The following is a 16,816-nucleotide window of genomic DNA, read 5'->3' on the forward strand; positions in this document are numbered from 1 at the left end:
ACCTTTCTTGGCAAAAACACAGTCTAGACGAGATGGCCCAGCACCATCTCCAGCCGAATCTCAAGTGTCTGATGCAGGAAGACAGATGAGTGTAAACATTAGGCCATACTTCTGAATCTCTTCAGGTTTGGTTTTGAGTTTCTTTTGTCTGTTTGGTCTAGAGGTACAGTCACCTCTGGAAGCCTTATAACTCTGTTTGTAGGGATTGCACTTACCTTAATATGTTTACTTGAGAGGCAAGGTGTGCTAGCAGGAGACCAGTCATTCAGTCACGAGTCTGACAGGTGCCTGGACAAAACCCATCTCTCCCAGATGGCAAATGCCAACCAAATGCCCCTGAAAGTCCCAGAGTAGTGAATGGGTGGAGGCAGGTTGAGTCCTGGAGGAAAGCTTTATATATCTCCATATATAAATGTCTCCATATATGAATCTCTCCATTTGCTCCTCCCTGAGTCTGCCCTCTGGTGACTCCCAAGCTAGTTAGATGTCTAGTCTGACCTGGTGTGGTTACTCTTATGTTGTTATAGAGTGTGAGCAGAACTAACAGGCAACCCTCCCAACCTGGCTGTAGACATGTTGTATGCAAAGAGTATTATTTCCTGACACAGTGAAATGGAATAGAGTACCAGCTCTTTCCAGTTCAGCTCTTTGCTCTCTCTTTTAAATCTTTAACAATTCACAGATGCACCAAACCCTTGCCAGGGAGACGACAAAGGACCACTACTCCCCAGTCACAAGCACAGGAAACCAGAGTACATCAGCAGAAAAATATGCTTGGAGTGAAAGCCCAATTCCATCGAGTGTTAGCATTCACCTGGAGGTGGACAAGATTTCACATTTATTTCTGGGTTGTTCTAGTGGCTTTGTTATCTAGACTAAACATTCATGGGTACACTTTGAAACACACTCATAATTTTCCCAGAAAAGGGAACAGTCGTTGAATTTAAAAGCAAGTTCACAGAAGTCACTCTTTACTCTGCCTTCACCATCTGCCTTATGGTGGCTGAATCACTGAAAAAATGACTCAGGACGTTTTCCTTCTTGAGACCAGAGTTGCATCAGAACCATTTCTACTGACATGTGATCATAGGAGACACCAGGAGAACTCTTCAGTCACAGACTAGACACAATATTTCATTTATACACTTAAGTAGAGTTTTCAATCTGTAATTTTTATTTTGGGTATTTTTAATATATAAAAAGGAACCAGACAACATCTACACTTTGTTCAAGAAGTAACTGAAGGAAAAAGTAAAATCTCTCATATCTGCTCAATGCTGTAACTACTTAATTTAAAATAACAGCAGTGTCATAAAATAAAAAAATATCTTAAACATAACTATGTATTTAAGCTTTCCTTTTGCAATTGCCCCAGGCTAAGTAATGCACAACATTTAGAGTAATTTGAGCATCATTGTAGCCTTCTGGTTTTTTAACGTGTGCGATATGAGATTCTGAGTTTCTGGAGGTGAGCAGACACCATGTGCCACTTACTTTACTGTTTTGTTTCAGAGATTTGACTTATTGAGAAGTAAGCCTAATGCAAATAAAATGGCTTTTCCCTCCTGGCATTTGGCAGGCATACAGAAATGCAAAAGAAGAGCAGAGTACCTCCAGACACTCACTTCTCAGAACTGTGTTTGGAAAGAATAGAAAGCATTTAAATTCAAAACGAACCATCTGTGACAACCCCTAAGCAGTGCCTCATTTCAGAAAGTGCAAGCCTGGGAATGAAAGTGAAACTGTATGTAACTGTCGATTAAAATAACTTAATATAGGCTTTTCTGCCTTTGGGGGAAGGGTGGGCACAGATTTTCTGGAAATCCTCTCTTTTTCATTTCCTTAGCATATATTTGTAGTTCAGGAGAACAGAATCATATCTGTAGCCAACATATATTACACATCTCATGGGAGAAAAGGTGATGGAAGAGGCACTATCATTGTGGATCAGCTCTCAGCAGTTCATCCACAACTGGTATAAGCTAATACGACTTCACATCAAAATTAATTCTAAAACAATTTCTAAGAGAAGAGTGATTTTGTATTAGAAATAAGATATTCACTATTCCCCATCTGGGAAATCTAAAATGTTGTTTCTTAGACAGTTGCATTCAGAAATGAAAACCAGAGGGTTTCTGTCAGTTTACACAGATCAGAAATAAACGGAGCAATGGCAGCATAGCCAAGGTAAGTAGAAACACATGGAAATTCCTGCATGCTTAAACACTATATATACACTCTACGTTGGTTGGCTACACTTTTGGATTTACAGGATTTAAATCAGATCAGAATTTGGTCCTCTGAGTATTCAACAGGCAGTTCTGGGAAAGGGTCCAGAAGAATTCAGTCAGTAACCACGAAGACTGTCATTTTGTAAGATACAAGTTGCAGACTGAAAAAATATGTATTGTTAGGCAGTAAAATTACAGGTTTTTTCTTATTGAATTTTGAGCTACACTGCAAGCTGTAGAAAATACTCAGCTAATAGAACATTGTGTATATTTATAGAATCTGGAAAATACCCTCAGGACAGCAGCTCCCTGTGCTGCCAGGATACTTTCCATAGGCACTGAGCTACAGTTGTTCATGTGTGAACACCAAGTGTGTTTCAAGGCCTTTCATTGTCTTGCTGCTATTCAGTAAGCCATTTTGCCAACCCAGTGGTTATTTCAAAATGTAAAAAAATGAAAGGTATTTTAAATACAGTTTTATCAACATTCAGGCGTTAATCTATGGTTAAAACAAGATAGTGGTGCAGCAGCAGTTTGAGCTCTGCTTGTCTTGAATATGCAGAGAGTTCTACCACAAACAAAGTCCAGTTGCAGGACTGGACCACAGCAGTGAGAGATCCGTGCACGCCTTTTGAGCAAATCAGGGACTTGCCATGAACAGATCTGCTTACTGAGAGCTACCCCAGAGCACGGCTGGGGCTGCATCAGCAGCCCTGAGATCTCAGCTGTAACTTTGTCTTCCAGGTATTCCTTTCAAGACGAAGAAGATATGTTCATGGTGGTTGATCTCTTACTCGGAGGTGATCTGCGTTACCATTTGCAGCAGAACGTTCACTTTAACGAAGGAACTGTTAAGCTGTACATTTGTGAGCTGGCGCTTTCCTTGGATTATTTGCAGAGATACCACATCATTCACAGGTGAGTGAAATTCATTTGAGGGATGAGCTGCTTTCTTTTGGCAGAGCAGAGGAATTTTATCACATATCTGATTACATGGTTATGTTTTTTCAAGACCTCTGGAAAGTTTTCATTGTTATCCAAGGGTGGAATTTGACTCTGAAAAGCATTTTTAAGTGTTTTCCTTCTGCCCTCAGCCATTCAGTAGCCCTATATCCTTGTCATACTACCCTTTTCTTGTTCTGATCTCATGTATGTTTTCTACTATGGTCTTTAAACATCAAGTGCAACCCATAACAGCATCCTGGCTGTTTTTAGTTTATTTTTAGTTCTCCAGTGTCCCAGTGTTCCTGAACACAAATACATTGTAATCCAGTACAACAACTTCACACAACAACATCAGGGAAAGGTCACAAAACCAAAGGCTGAGAATAAAGAATAATTTGTTTACTTGCAGAATCTGCATGAAGGTCAGAAGGAAGAAGAGAGGTGGGGAAATAAGAGAAATAGTAGAAATAAATTGGAGCAGTGATAGATGGTGCATCTTTTTGCACTTCTTTGATGACAACAATCTGTTATTTTTACTGCCTTACAGCTGGCAATCACAGTATTCATGTCAAAAAAGGTATGAAGTATCAGGGTCTGTTTGTTTTCCTTGAACAATCTGGCATTCAACTGAAGCAGAGGGGTAACTTCTCTTTTTATGTTAACACAGCAACTGCGAAATTATAAAATTATGGGCTTGAGCCTCTATTTTACTCTTTTTAGGCTAAATTCAGGATATTTCTTCCTGATTTACAGTGGTCTGAATAAATAAATAATTAGGTTTTTGTGTTATTGAAGCTTGATGTGCGTTTCAGAGACCAAACTAAACTAAGCTGTGCCGTAGATCTTTCAGTGTCCAGTATAAATGAATTCTTCCAAATATATTCATTGAGAGTTTTCATCCTATCTACCTACCAGAGCTGCCTCATGATTTTGCAATAAAGAACCAATAAAAAGTATGATCTGACTTTCTGAAGAGTGAGGATCCATACTAAATCTCTCTGATCTGAGCTGCAGGGATAGAAGGGTGTTCTGTATTACTGCAACTGTGCAAGACAAAATCCAAGTGAACATTGCAACAATTGTTTTGCTTGCAACTTAAACTCCCACAAATGTTGCAAGCAATTTCTGAATTTTGTATCTTTAGCACACTATTATTATTTTAGTACATTTCCATACATTTTGCATACGTTCCTTTCAGCTAATATTTTAAAAGTAGCGCTCAGAATTTTGTCTGACCTTTGTTTCCACGCCTTAAGGATTGTTCTTGGTGAAAAACAAATTGATGAGTGTTTTTCTCACCCTCATTTTAATGATGAGACATTTTATGCAAATATGCTGTCAAAACATTCATGAGATAATCCAGTTTGTAACCAAACTTGTATTTTGCTACAAGCTTGTGACTTAAAAATGTCTCACAGAAAAGTCTGTGAAAGGTAACAGATGTCTTGAGAGAATGAGGGACCGGACTGAAGTCATTGTGGTTGTTTATAGTTTTTTGGGTTGTTTTTGGTTTTTTGTTTTTTTTTTTTTTTGTGACAGTGTCTGCATTGACATGGTCCAACTGTGAAATTGGGCAAGACACTTCATTCTCCTCTGTACTATTTAATCATGACTAGTAAGCACTTGATTTCCCTTAATTTTCTCTTTTGCACTGGTTGTAGCGTAGAGTAACACCACTGTCTTCAACACTTGTTGATTTGCACCAAGGCAGGGGAAGGCATGGGGATTGGGAGTTGGTTGTTGGCTCCATCTGGGGGCAAGTTCTGGGGCTTGGTTTCTGCTTCCACTCTGTACCAAAAGTTTTCACAGAACCAGATGCATCAAAATGCCTGTTTCTTAGCCTGTGGCAGGTCTCACTGGCTGGTTAGCTGGGGTTATTGTTTAGGGTATAAAGGATCTGGTTCAGGACTCCACTGTGTTACAGAAGAGATGTTTATTTTGAATCTGGCAGACCTGAGATCAGAACATGGCTCTCCCACTTCACTGCTTACTGCTCAGATCACCCAGCTGTGACATGAGGAGCCTTTTGCCTCTCGTCTTCCCACCAATTATCGTAAAATCCCAAATGATCCACACACCAGTGAACATGTTATTGAACCAGAAGAGTCCCAGCACGTTCTGCCTTCCACCTTACCACCACCTGGAACAGCACTCTGCGGGACAGGGCTTCTGCTGCCATAAATCTCCGTAGCATGTCTGGTACCAAGAGCACAATGCTGATTTAACTTGGCTCAGGAGCTGAGCCAGCAGTGATGCACAGTGAGGATGTCAGCCATTACATTATGGTGTCAAACACAGTCTTGATCAGAAATTAAACCAGTGAGCTGGTTGGTGTTTATACTTTGTGGTAGCAGACCTCAGCAATATCATTGTGACAGAGTGCTTCCAGTCAGCATTCACACGCTAACCTACAAAACTGTATTAGATCTTTCATTTTTCAATGAGTGCATTGGCAGCAAAAGGGGGGAAAAAAAGGGTTAGTGAGTCACAGTCATTGAGAGAGTCCCCTACTAAATTTTGTCTGGGCTACAAAGAAAGAATAGTTGAATGATTCATCAGACTGGGTAGGTGGATTTTCAAATTACAGTATTATAAAGAGCTGAATACATGATGTGTGAGTCAGGAACTTAACTCCTCCTCAATATTTACAGATGTGTATGAAATGTGTTCAGGTTTCCATTACTATTGCATCCGGCAACATGACAGAATGGTTTTTTTTCAAGATTAACCTGCAACCCCAGGAGTTTGCTATAAAAGCAAGTGGTAATGAAGGGGACAGGGATTACCAGGCATGTGTGAATGGATGTAGAAGTGTTCACATGAGTGCTATGCCAGTTCCCTCTGGAGATGCCCTGCAATGTGTCTGTATTTGCTGGTGTGGTTAGTGTTGTGTACTTTCAACAACATTGTTTCTGCAGGGACAACTTTAATGATAAATAGTGTAAAAACCACTACTGTTCTGGTATGTTTATGAAACTTGTAATTTTTATTAATTACATCCATGTATATAAGTTTCATATTTGTCACACATAATTCTGCAATAGTGAATTTATTTACTATGGCACATTAATAAATGTTGCCCTGTGTTTCTCGCAGCTCTATTGTAAAAGTTTGCATTGACATAGATGTTCAGACAGAATTATAAGAATTTTAAAAAGAAAATCTATAAGTTTCAAGCTGTGATTTGAAGACTATTCTAGGAAAATTTTTCACTTGCACAACAGCTAACTTAATATTGAGATGTCTTTAAATTGCTGGTCACAGGTATAAGCTACATCACAAAAACTTATTTCTTCACAGCCTTGGTGTAATAATATTTTATCCACATTTCTTAAATGAAAAAAATCATTCTTTGAAAGCTGGATGAGTGGTGTTTGTTATAGACCTTCAGATCCAGTACACACAGAAAGGCTTCTGACAATTCACATGGTCTCATTCATTCTCAAATGTTGGATCAAATCCGTCATTCCGCCGTTTTAAGACAGTATGACTAAACATTCTTTCCAGTGCTGCTTGTATAATACCAGTGAATAATGTGTTGGACAAAAGTTTTCCCATCAAAGGCTGAATAAACTTATTTTGGCCATGAGTAACTCAACCTCCTTCTTTCATAAATGTTTCTGTTCATACATTTCAATAAAACCACCTGCTTCCTCACCAAAGGAGGCTGCCCATTTTCATTCAGCCAGTTCTTCCAGCAGTAGCACCAGTGCTGTCTCTCCCAGGATGCTCTTGCAGCTAGAGCCTTGGCTCAGAGCAGTGCTGGCCCTGCAGTGCTGCAGCTGCTGCCCAAGTAACATGCTTGTGCTCATAAAAATCACATTTTCTCTTTCTAAGGGGGCAAGTGTTAACTGCATTGCCCTTACAACTTCTCATCATTGTTGGCTCCGTCAGTTTTCATCTGCTCAGAAAGGAGGCTGGATGTGGCAGATGTCTAAAAAGGAAATTGCAGTAACCTTCCAGCACAATTTTATGATACTGGACTAGCTGTTTGATCTACGTACCCAGGGCTTTGTTACTTCAGCAGGTTTTTAAATGCAAAACCATTTGTGTGTGTGTATGTGTACATATCTAAGCATACGTACACATTTTTGGTTGAAGCACATCATGATTGGAGTCAGTCTGGCTTGGCAGGTCTGTGTGGTGTGGCTCCTGTGATCACCACTCTGTTTTCTAATCCAGCAAGTTCTGCTTCCAGTGGAGAACAGCACCAGGAGCTACTCCAGCTCTGAACAGCTACTCAGCAGCAGTGCAGGGTAGGGGAAAACCAATGGAAAACAGTGACAAATCGAGAATCACATTTTCCTCTGCCAGCTGAACCACTGCAGAGCAATGATGTCTTGCTGCTACCAGCTAAGTAAGATGTACTCTTCGATTAGCACTGCTAGGCTGGGCTATGGTGCAGGAAATGCCCGTTTGTTCCTTACTGTTGAGCCTTTCAAGGTGTCCAGCACTCTGGTGAAATAATATGTCTAAATGATTAGATTCTTCTTTAAAATTGGCCTTCCCATTCTTACTTGTGACACCACACACCAAAAACACAAACTCTAATTTAAAATGTTCTCTTCATAACACTGTCCATTTAGTATGGAAGCAGTAACTATGTTTGGAAAGTATTTGAAAATGGAGAATTTTCCCTTTGTTGTTTTTCACAGATGTCACAGGCAGAATGGTGCCAACCTGAGATTTACCAGGACATATTAAAAGGACACAGTTCTTTATGGATTTCAGCTCATACTAATAGTCTTTTTCTTGCTGGTAAGCATGTGCAGATGAAGAAGAAAATGAAGTAGAGTCTGAAGTAGATGAAACAGGAAAAAAACCCCCATAATATGACTACTATTCAAAAGCACTGCCAAAGAAGATGACAGGTCAAGAGGCCTGTCCATTGAATTTCCTTAATTTGTCTTCCTATGTCTCTTCCATGTCATTGTATTATGTTCTTTAAACAAGTGCAAGCCCACATTCTTTCCAAGGACAAATTGCAGAAACTGAGCAATGAGTTATGTAAGAGAAGCAAATTAGAAAACACATCAAAACCAGCCAAAAAAGAAACACCATGCAAACTACAAAGCACGGAAAGCTGATGAATGCTTACGAATCAGCATTGATCAAAAAGAGGTTGAGTTCTTGGCACAAAAGGTATTTAAATTTCAGTTGTGTCCTTAAAAAAATAATTAGATATCACGAGATGTGAATATGCAGAGAACAAGCCTTTCAACTTTTGAACAGAGTTCTCTACCTACAAGAACAAATTAATTTTACTTCTGTTTGGCAACAGTAAAAGAAAATGTTCTTTGATATACCAGATGACATACTGCAAATAAATGAAGTTGGTTTGGAAACACACTGAGATTTCAGTATCCAGAGACTAGATTGCTAATGAAGTGAAACTGCCTGTATTGGGGAAGAGACTCAGGGAACACTCTGAGATGTGTGATGCCCCACCTGGTGCTCCAGCCCTGCCTCTGGCACTGATACAGTCTTTTATCATGGGTGTAGTGTGCTCTTCCTTCATCAGTCAAGTGAAACACCAGAAGACACCCACCACACTCTCACTCCTTTCGTACCCCATTGCTGAGGGATCCCCGTTGCAGACAGCAGGGGATTGCCTGGTTCCTTAATTTTCAAGCGAGTGGATGAAGTTGCCCCTTGGCCCTTTCTTTCACCCTCCTTCTTCTCATTAATGCAAAGTTGTAAAATTGTGCTTATGTTAAATATTTCATTTGGCCAGGGAAAACTCAACTCACAAGCCCTGCATCATTTAAAATTCAGGTGTTCAGTCAATGTTAGGAGAGGAAAGAACTCTAGTCTGAGCTTGGCCAACTGTCTTGCATTAGGTGACAAAATTTCAGTGACAAAAGATAACCTAAATTCAGCTCATCATAAGTGTTTGTTTGTGCTGTATACACCTCTAGAGAGCAAGTGTCCTTCACCAAAAAAAAAAATTAGTTCTGTGATTGTAGCTGGTTTTTTTCTTACTTGCTTTTCTGCTTTTCTTGCTTGCTTTTCTGTTTAAAAACAGACACTCAGACGAGTGTAGATATGATCTAGACATAGAAAAGTGTACGGCATGCATCAAGAAAAAAACATTATATCTTACTAATTCTTCTATAATGCAACTAGGAAGAATTTTCAAACAATTTTATCTGAATTATAGCTTTTGCACACTGATTTAAAGGTTTTCCTGAATCCTTCCTCACCTCACTGTCACTTAGCTACAACCAAGAAAATAAACATGAGAAATCTTGGTTTTTGTAAAACTCTGAAATCACAATACCTTCACTAGGGTATTGTGGATTTATATGTGTCTGACTTGCTCCTACTAGTTGTAGCTATGTACTCCTCATTACCCAAAAAAACAGCTCTTTTGGAGCAAAAGAGAGCATTTCCATAGAGGGAATCATCACTTCAGGCTGTTCACGGCTAAATACATGGGAAGAGGACACAGTGTAGAGAAACTGAGACCCAGGCAAATTCAGGCTCTCTGTTGCATCAGGAGGCACAAATCTTTTTGAAAATGGGCAACAGAAAGCTTCTAGGGAATTACCTTGCCAGAGAGCTTGCTGCTGCAGTGAGTGTGATAGCTAGCATTCTGGAGATACCAGTAGGTCCACTCATGTCTTGGCTCAGCACACTCTTTTCTGGGAAGTGTGCTCAAAGGGAGCGTATAAAGCTCCATGTAGATATTATACACCAGTTTGCCAGTTCTATGGTCTGTGTTTCCCACTTTCCAGTTACTGTGGCAGTGAGAATATCACTGGTTTGGCTTTTTCATCTATGTCTGGCTTCCAGAGGGCTTAAAGTCCATCTTTACATTTGTTCTGGGGTTATAATGACTTTCCTGTGAATTGCTTCTACTTCCTGCAGAGTACACACCCACTTAAATCAGCTGCTGTCACCTGTCTGTGTTACTGGTTTTCCACTCCTTCTGTTTTTCTTTAAAAATCCCTTTACATTTACCTACCTTTCAGGAAGAGAAGTCTAACACAAGTTGTCTTCAGGGCACGTGATATGTACTAAAATACTACACGTCCCTCATCTCCACAGTTTAGCACCCTAGTGATGGATAATGAAATTAAATGGTTTCCTTCCTTCCCCCACTCCTGAGAATTAAAATTTTGATCATGAATTATTTTCAGAGATTCAGACGCTGAAGCAGAAGATGCTGACAAAATTGAAGCAGAGCTCTATATTCAAGACTATCTCAGGTCTCCATCTGCAAATCAGATCTGGTTTATGCTAGCTGTCTGCTTTAGTATACAGGTGGTTTCTTTGTGTCCAGTGCAGTGTGAGTGTTATCAGAGCTGCCTTTCTTTCACAGAAATCCGTTACAAATTTCTTGGTATTGCTTTAAAGCTTCAAGTGATTTTAGTATAGGCATCTGCTCCCAACTTGTGTATACCAGCAAAGACCATCATACTAATAGCATGTTAATATTGTAATTCTAAATATAATAATCAAGAGTATTAATAACTACCTTTAAATAATTCTGAATAAGCAAATAAAATGATTAGGCACTCCTAGATAGGCATAACAGTATCCACAGCATTAATTGCCTGCCTCATATGGCACTGCCTGGTTTACCCTGGTTTTATGACCCTCCACCTCCCACCTGCTATCCCAGGGGGGTGCTGCTGCCCTGACCTCCCTGTGCCAGCTGGGAGCAGAGGGGAGGCTGAACAAAAGCACCTCTCACCAGCAAGACCACATTAGCAATGAAGCGAAGTCATAACCATCAGGGGAGAGAACAAGAGCTAAACCACTCTGATACAATATTGATATTTTTTCCAAAGCTTTGGTGTTAATGTTATATTAAAAGTATTCTGACACGTTTGCATCTTGGAAATTTCCCAACGTCATGACAGCCATATTCTCTCCACTGAAGTGGCAGATTTGCATGCAATGTGCTTGAGTCATTTTTTTGCCTGTAGTCAGTGAAGAAATTTAAAATGTTTGATTAAGGTATGTAGATGAAGAGAGGCAATATGGAAAAAGACTAAACTTCAGGCTGAGCAAAGTGTAAACCAATAGCAGCATATGGACAATTGCTTCTTTCTCCTCTTTCTGCTTTAATGGTTGCAACATTTTTTCAGCTTGGATGAGCAACACATACATAAAGTGTTCTATCATTCCCTTGGAGATTTCCTTACAGTGTAAGCTTTGTTTTAATATGTGGCAAAATAACAAAGACTTAAGGAAAAAAGTGCACATTTAAATTGTTTCCTCAGGACTGCAGCAGCCTTTTATATCTCAGGAACTGAGCAGATTGTCTGTGGTGTGGTAGAAAGCATTTCATTAAAGGATATTGCAGCTTTCAGTACAGCTTTGATATTTCGGGTGAGATGTGGTCTGCTTTGTACAAATTTTGACTTAGCAGATATATGGAGGGATGAGAAAGAGTGGGAGTTGTAACACTGATCATCTGACAAGAGTTTCATCTTTCAAAACAAATCATCTGGTAGGCAGGGACTGTAATTAAGATACAGATTATAATGAGTTTTGTTCTGCTGAAGTTGCCTCCTTGAGTTTTTTTCTCTTGCATTTATTCTCTATATCCTTTTTCGGGAGCTCCTCAGGGCATTCCCTCAAGGTTACTTTCCAACATATCTATATGCTCGGAACTCCCATCCCAACTCCCCTGGATGAGTTTTATAGATGAGAAAGACCAGCAGCTCAAAGCTTTGATGCTGTATTGCAGTCCTACCTGTGAGCCTCCACTTCTCCCCACATGCATGCACAGCTTAAACTCATCCTCGGGGGAATTTCCTACTGACCCAGGGTGGATGAGTGCACTTTCCTGCAGCAGAGACAAGGCAAGCCTGTGATTCAGCAGTTGTGGTGCTCTTGCACATTCAGAACTGCTGTTGGCAGAGAAGACCTTAAGATACAGCACCAAACTGGAACCTTGCAAGGTGGGAACAGCACTTGGTAGACAGTACACTTTCAATGACCCAAAGCTTATTAACTTAAATTCTGGTGAATTTGGTCATTCTTTATACTGATGATCAAAATCATCTTTACAGTCAAGCTAACGTGAATGAGAAATAACCTTTCTCCAGTGGCTATTAGTTTTTATTCAGTCATTTATCTGTTTATCTTGCTATACACGTGAAACTTTGGTGCTGTTCTGAATGCAGGATGTAGAAGAGTTGCTTTCTAGTCTAGTGATAAAAACAATACAAAGCTTGAGCTTCTCTTTTTTTCTTTCTGTTTCACAGTGACTATTCCGTATCTAGTAATTTTATAGTCTCCCAGTTTATTTCAACAATATTCTTATCTCACACTTCACACTTTTTTTTTTTAACATTTGGAGGTTTAATTAGGAGTACAGGTAGCTTAAGATAAATGTGAGTTTCTATGATAAAAGTGTAGGCCCTCTTTCTATACACAGAGACTGTCTCTAGTCTCTAGTCAGGTTTCATTCAGATTGCAAGCATTTTGAGGTTCAAACAGTATTTTTCTCTCCCTTTACTGAGCTCTCAAACTTTGTTAGTTTTTATTAAAAACCAACACTCTTTAAAATCTCATCTTTCTCTATAGTTGTTATCATTTAATGTCAAATGATGTGCAATGAAACTAGAATGATAAAAGACTTCATAAATGGTAAAAAAACACTACCAGAAAAACAGGAGCACAGAAGGTATCAATTTTTTAACAGTGTCAGAAAAACAATCTGGTTGGACAGTCTTACACTGAGCTCTGAATGTCTGGCCCGTGTGTTCACAGTCTGACATGCAGTGAAAGTGGCTGGTTTTTCGGCCAGCTGAGCAGTGACACCTTGGAGAGCCAGTAGCAAGAAAAAAAGAAATTGGTGGTAAGATAGATGGACCTGAGGGTACCAAGAAGAATAAGTACATCATCTCTTTGCATAAAGTGCAGAAAAGATGCCCAGAGGGACACTAGGAGGGCTGAAGAGACCAGAGAGTGCAGGGTGTGGTGTGGGGTGTTGAGCAAGGGAAAGCTGCTGCGGAGAGGAGCAGCCCCTGAAAGTCACAGTCAGGAGTGACTGCAGAGAGTGGAGAACATGGGAGAGAGGCACCATGAAGTGTGTGTGTGTGGGGGTGCAGTAACAGGGGAAATAGGGGTTCGATGACAGTGTATGAATTCTGGGTCAGAGGGGTAAGGCTTACTGAAAGGCTTAGTGGTTTTGAATGTGTCTCTCTTGGTCATTGTCAGGGTCAAACAGCTTTACTCACCAACTGTGAAAAACCTTGCTCAGAGTTCTGCAGATAGGAATTAATACACTGGCATAAAAATTAATCTCTCTGTGTATTCCTAGAAAAGGTGCTGGTGTGGGGAAATGCAGTATTGGATTTGCTATGTTGCTCTCTCAGGTTGATACAAAAATTAAGGTATGGTCCTCTTTAAAAATATCAGATCAATAGGTCTACTCAAGGAGTGTCAGAGGTCTATTTTGAATGCAAGTAAATAGACAATTTACTTATTGTCAATAATCAATAACAATTACTGATATAGTCACTTAGCAAGACTTGCTGACTGGAAAACCCATTGCCAGAATGCTGCATTTCTCAGCTTTTATGCTAATTAAATGTATTAGTTATCTAGAGTTCTGCCTTTAAAATCTGCAGAGATTCACAGCTTGCCTCTTAATTTGAGATGCTGCAGAATTTTCCCTGATGGTGCTCCTTCAACTCTCTTCTGCAAACCTCCTCAGCCACAGAACTGCTCTACAGACAGACCCCAGTGCAAACACCTGCACTTACATATGTATAGAGAGCTGAACACTTATTAAAGTACCAGCTTATTTCCCTGAGTCCCAGAGTGTGTCTGCTGCTGAAAATGAGCATTATGAGTATATAGGCAAGGATGTCCGTTTCCAGCCAACAGTCTCTTATCCAACATTATTGTTTAATGGTTGCTTTTGGAAGATACAGTGTCAAAAAGGAATAGCATATGAGATCTAAAGCTGAGAAATTGAACTATTAAGCCTTAGTTGTCTAGATTTTTGAACATATACATCAAACCAGTGTAACTCTTTAGTTAATGGGAAGAATGGTGGTGCTCAGTCATTGCCTGTTCTTCCCTCCTAAGAAATACTTGGTCACTAGTTTCCTTACATCAGACAAGACCTTATCTCCCTGAGATGAAATGTGGCTCCATTTGTACAAAAGCAGCTCTGTGTGGCAGTGTCAGGTTCCCTGGGTACCATGGGCAGCTGGGCTTGGGATAAACACTGTTTAGAGGAGAGCGGGGAACCCCTGGGATCCTTCCTCAGACATCCCCTTCTTAACTTCACCTGGCTAGATGACCATAAAGAGCCTCAGAGGCTTTCATGCCACAAATGAGCAGGATGTTTTATTTGATGGTACCAACTAAAAAAATTCTTAAGTGTGCAAGCTATTTTAACTACAGAACAATTCATCATACATGAAGGATTGCGTTTTTCGTGGTGTGAAGTGACGTCAAACAAGACAATGAGTGCCAGAAGCGTGACTCCTGCAAGAGGCTTAAATACCTGCCTGCACTTCTGTGATAACTCATTACAATAATTTGACTTGAGAACATCCCCGGTTGTTTTTGTAATTCCACACAGCCTGCAAAATGTTTCTTATGTTTTTAAAAACTTATTCCACAGTTTAGCAAGATCTAAGGGCAGGCTTCTGTTTTTTTTTTCTTTTTTTAAGTTGGCTGTCCAAGCAAGTGGATACCTAGTCAACACAGCCAACAGAATCTAAAAAGTTATTCAGCTCATCCAAAAATAGGAATTTAGTCATCTGAATGGCTCTTTACACCCCAGTGACCATATTGTTCATACATCCACTAGCTATGAATGGGAATATACACACCTAATTCATAGTAGAACCTAATCCAAGTGTCTTAATCCAAGAGCTGACCCCCATCTCTATTTTCAGTAGAATAAGTAGCAAGAATAATCCTTTTAATGATTTCAGTGCAAGTAGTTACTGTAACGGCGGTTTCTCTGCACAGAGACTGGTCTGAAAACACCTTCACCAGTCATGTATTCTTTCCTAATAGTCTTAACCAGGATGTTGCTACTACACTCTGTGGAATCAAGTAATATTGCCAATCTTTCATTCCTTATCCAGGTTCATCAAGAGGAGTAGGAATACTTGGGTGTTTGATTCCGAGCAATATGTTGTTGACATCTCTTAGCATAGGGAAACTTCTTGAAAAAGGTGGTGCAGCGGAATATGCATTGTGGTTGGGGTCAAATGTATCCTGTCAAGTCTCGTCTATCTTAAACGGCAATCTCCAGGAATACATATATTTATTGCTCTGGGAGTTTCTTTGTAAATGTTCTTTCTTAAAAATACCCGAAGTTATTCTCAGAAGTAATTTATTACATTCCTTTTCAGGTTAGGGGTGGCTGGAGGTAGACAAGTGTTGTGAGATTTATGTTCAAAACATTAAAGATTGGTTGGAGGGAGCAAATGCATCATAAAATCAGATATTTTCCCCTCAGTTTCCAATAATTAATCCATCTGTTAGTAGATTTTGCAACAAGACCTGCCAGCTCTACTGACATTTCAGGTTGTAGCAGGTCAGGTTTTTTAATAATTTACCAAATACAATTTTCTTTTCAAGCATAGGCTCTGCACCTCCAAGTCTGGTCTACTGCAGCTCACTTTTACACATATTAAATCTATAAACCCACCCAGAAGGGCAAGCATATGCAAGACATCAAGGTTCACTTGACTGTGCAACATATTCAGCCACCTCTCTGCGATGTGTCCTGGTTGTGTATTTCACAGGATCTGAGATGGTCAATCTGAGGAATAAAGGCACAAAAACTTATACTCACGGTTCTTATGCCATGGGAATGACCCAGCAGGAAATGATGTCAGTGGCGAGGGTGGTAGAGAATCTGACATTTATGCTAGCATTTGGGGTTTCAGATGGGAGTAAACAAGACAGCATCATCTGGCTGTTTTCTGCTTGCTGGTCTACAGCCCTTCTCCCCACTGCACGGTACTGCTCAGACTTGGATCAGCAGAAAATGTGCTTAATGGGAAGCTTCACTGCTGCATTGAAGGGATAACTGCCCAGGCACTTGCTGAAAACCTGAAAACTTTGGAAGTTGCTGTCATCTTCCTTGGTCTGCACATGAAGCCCACCATGCTGTACTGTGTTTTAATTGCCATCCATGTTGGCTGTAATTAATTGCATTTTGGTATGGATGAAGGAAACAGTTGTTAAAAAATGTGACATTATTATTGTGGATACTGCTGTTCTAACAGGAGTCTGATGAACCTTCATGTATAGAAATTGGTAGGGCTTTTAAGGCAACTTTTAGGGATATTATACAGCAACTATTATACTATGAACAGTGTCTGACTTAAGCACACGTGTGTGTTTGGAATTCTGTATATGTTCTTTTTGAGTTTGGATGAGAAGCTGAGCAAACTCTTGGAGATGTGCTACATCTGAATAGATCTATTCTGTATTTCATGCAGCGAAAAACAAAGGAGCAGCTATATGAATTTCAGCTGCTGCAAAAACCCACACATTTGATGCTAGCTTTTTACAAAAGATAAAGCCAAATATGTTTATCAGTAACAATGCTCTCCTGATTTATCTTTAGACAGCAGACAAATGCCATCAATTTCTTCTCTCATTTAGTCTCACACATGTATTTCTGCCTGTGTAAATCGGAA

General features: G+C 39.8%; 1 protein-coding gene across 1 annotated transcript in view; it reads left to right on the forward strand.

Annotated features, from left to right (window-relative positions):
* Positions 1 to 2,975: 2,975 nt before the first annotated feature.
* STK32B (serine/threonine kinase 32B) overlaps positions 2,976 to 16,816 on the forward strand; it is a gene marked incomplete at its 5' end in the record, with an annotated part of 56,266 nt that continues 42,425 nt past the window's right edge. The window contains one exon of the mRNA XM_010088112.1: positions 2,976 to 3,149. Within this exon, the coding sequence (XP_010086414.1) occupies positions 2,976 to 3,149 (174 nt within the window). The remainder of the gene's footprint in view (positions 3,150 to 16,816) is intronic.

The sequence above is a fragment of the Pterocles gutturalis genome, unplaced genomic scaffold (genome assembly GCF_000699245.1).
Source record: "Pterocles gutturalis isolate BGI_N339 unplaced genomic scaffold, ASM69924v1 scaffold17571, whole genome shotgun sequence".
Taxonomy (NCBI): domain Eukaryota; kingdom Metazoa; phylum Chordata; class Aves; order Pterocliformes; family Pteroclidae; genus Pterocles; species Pterocles gutturalis.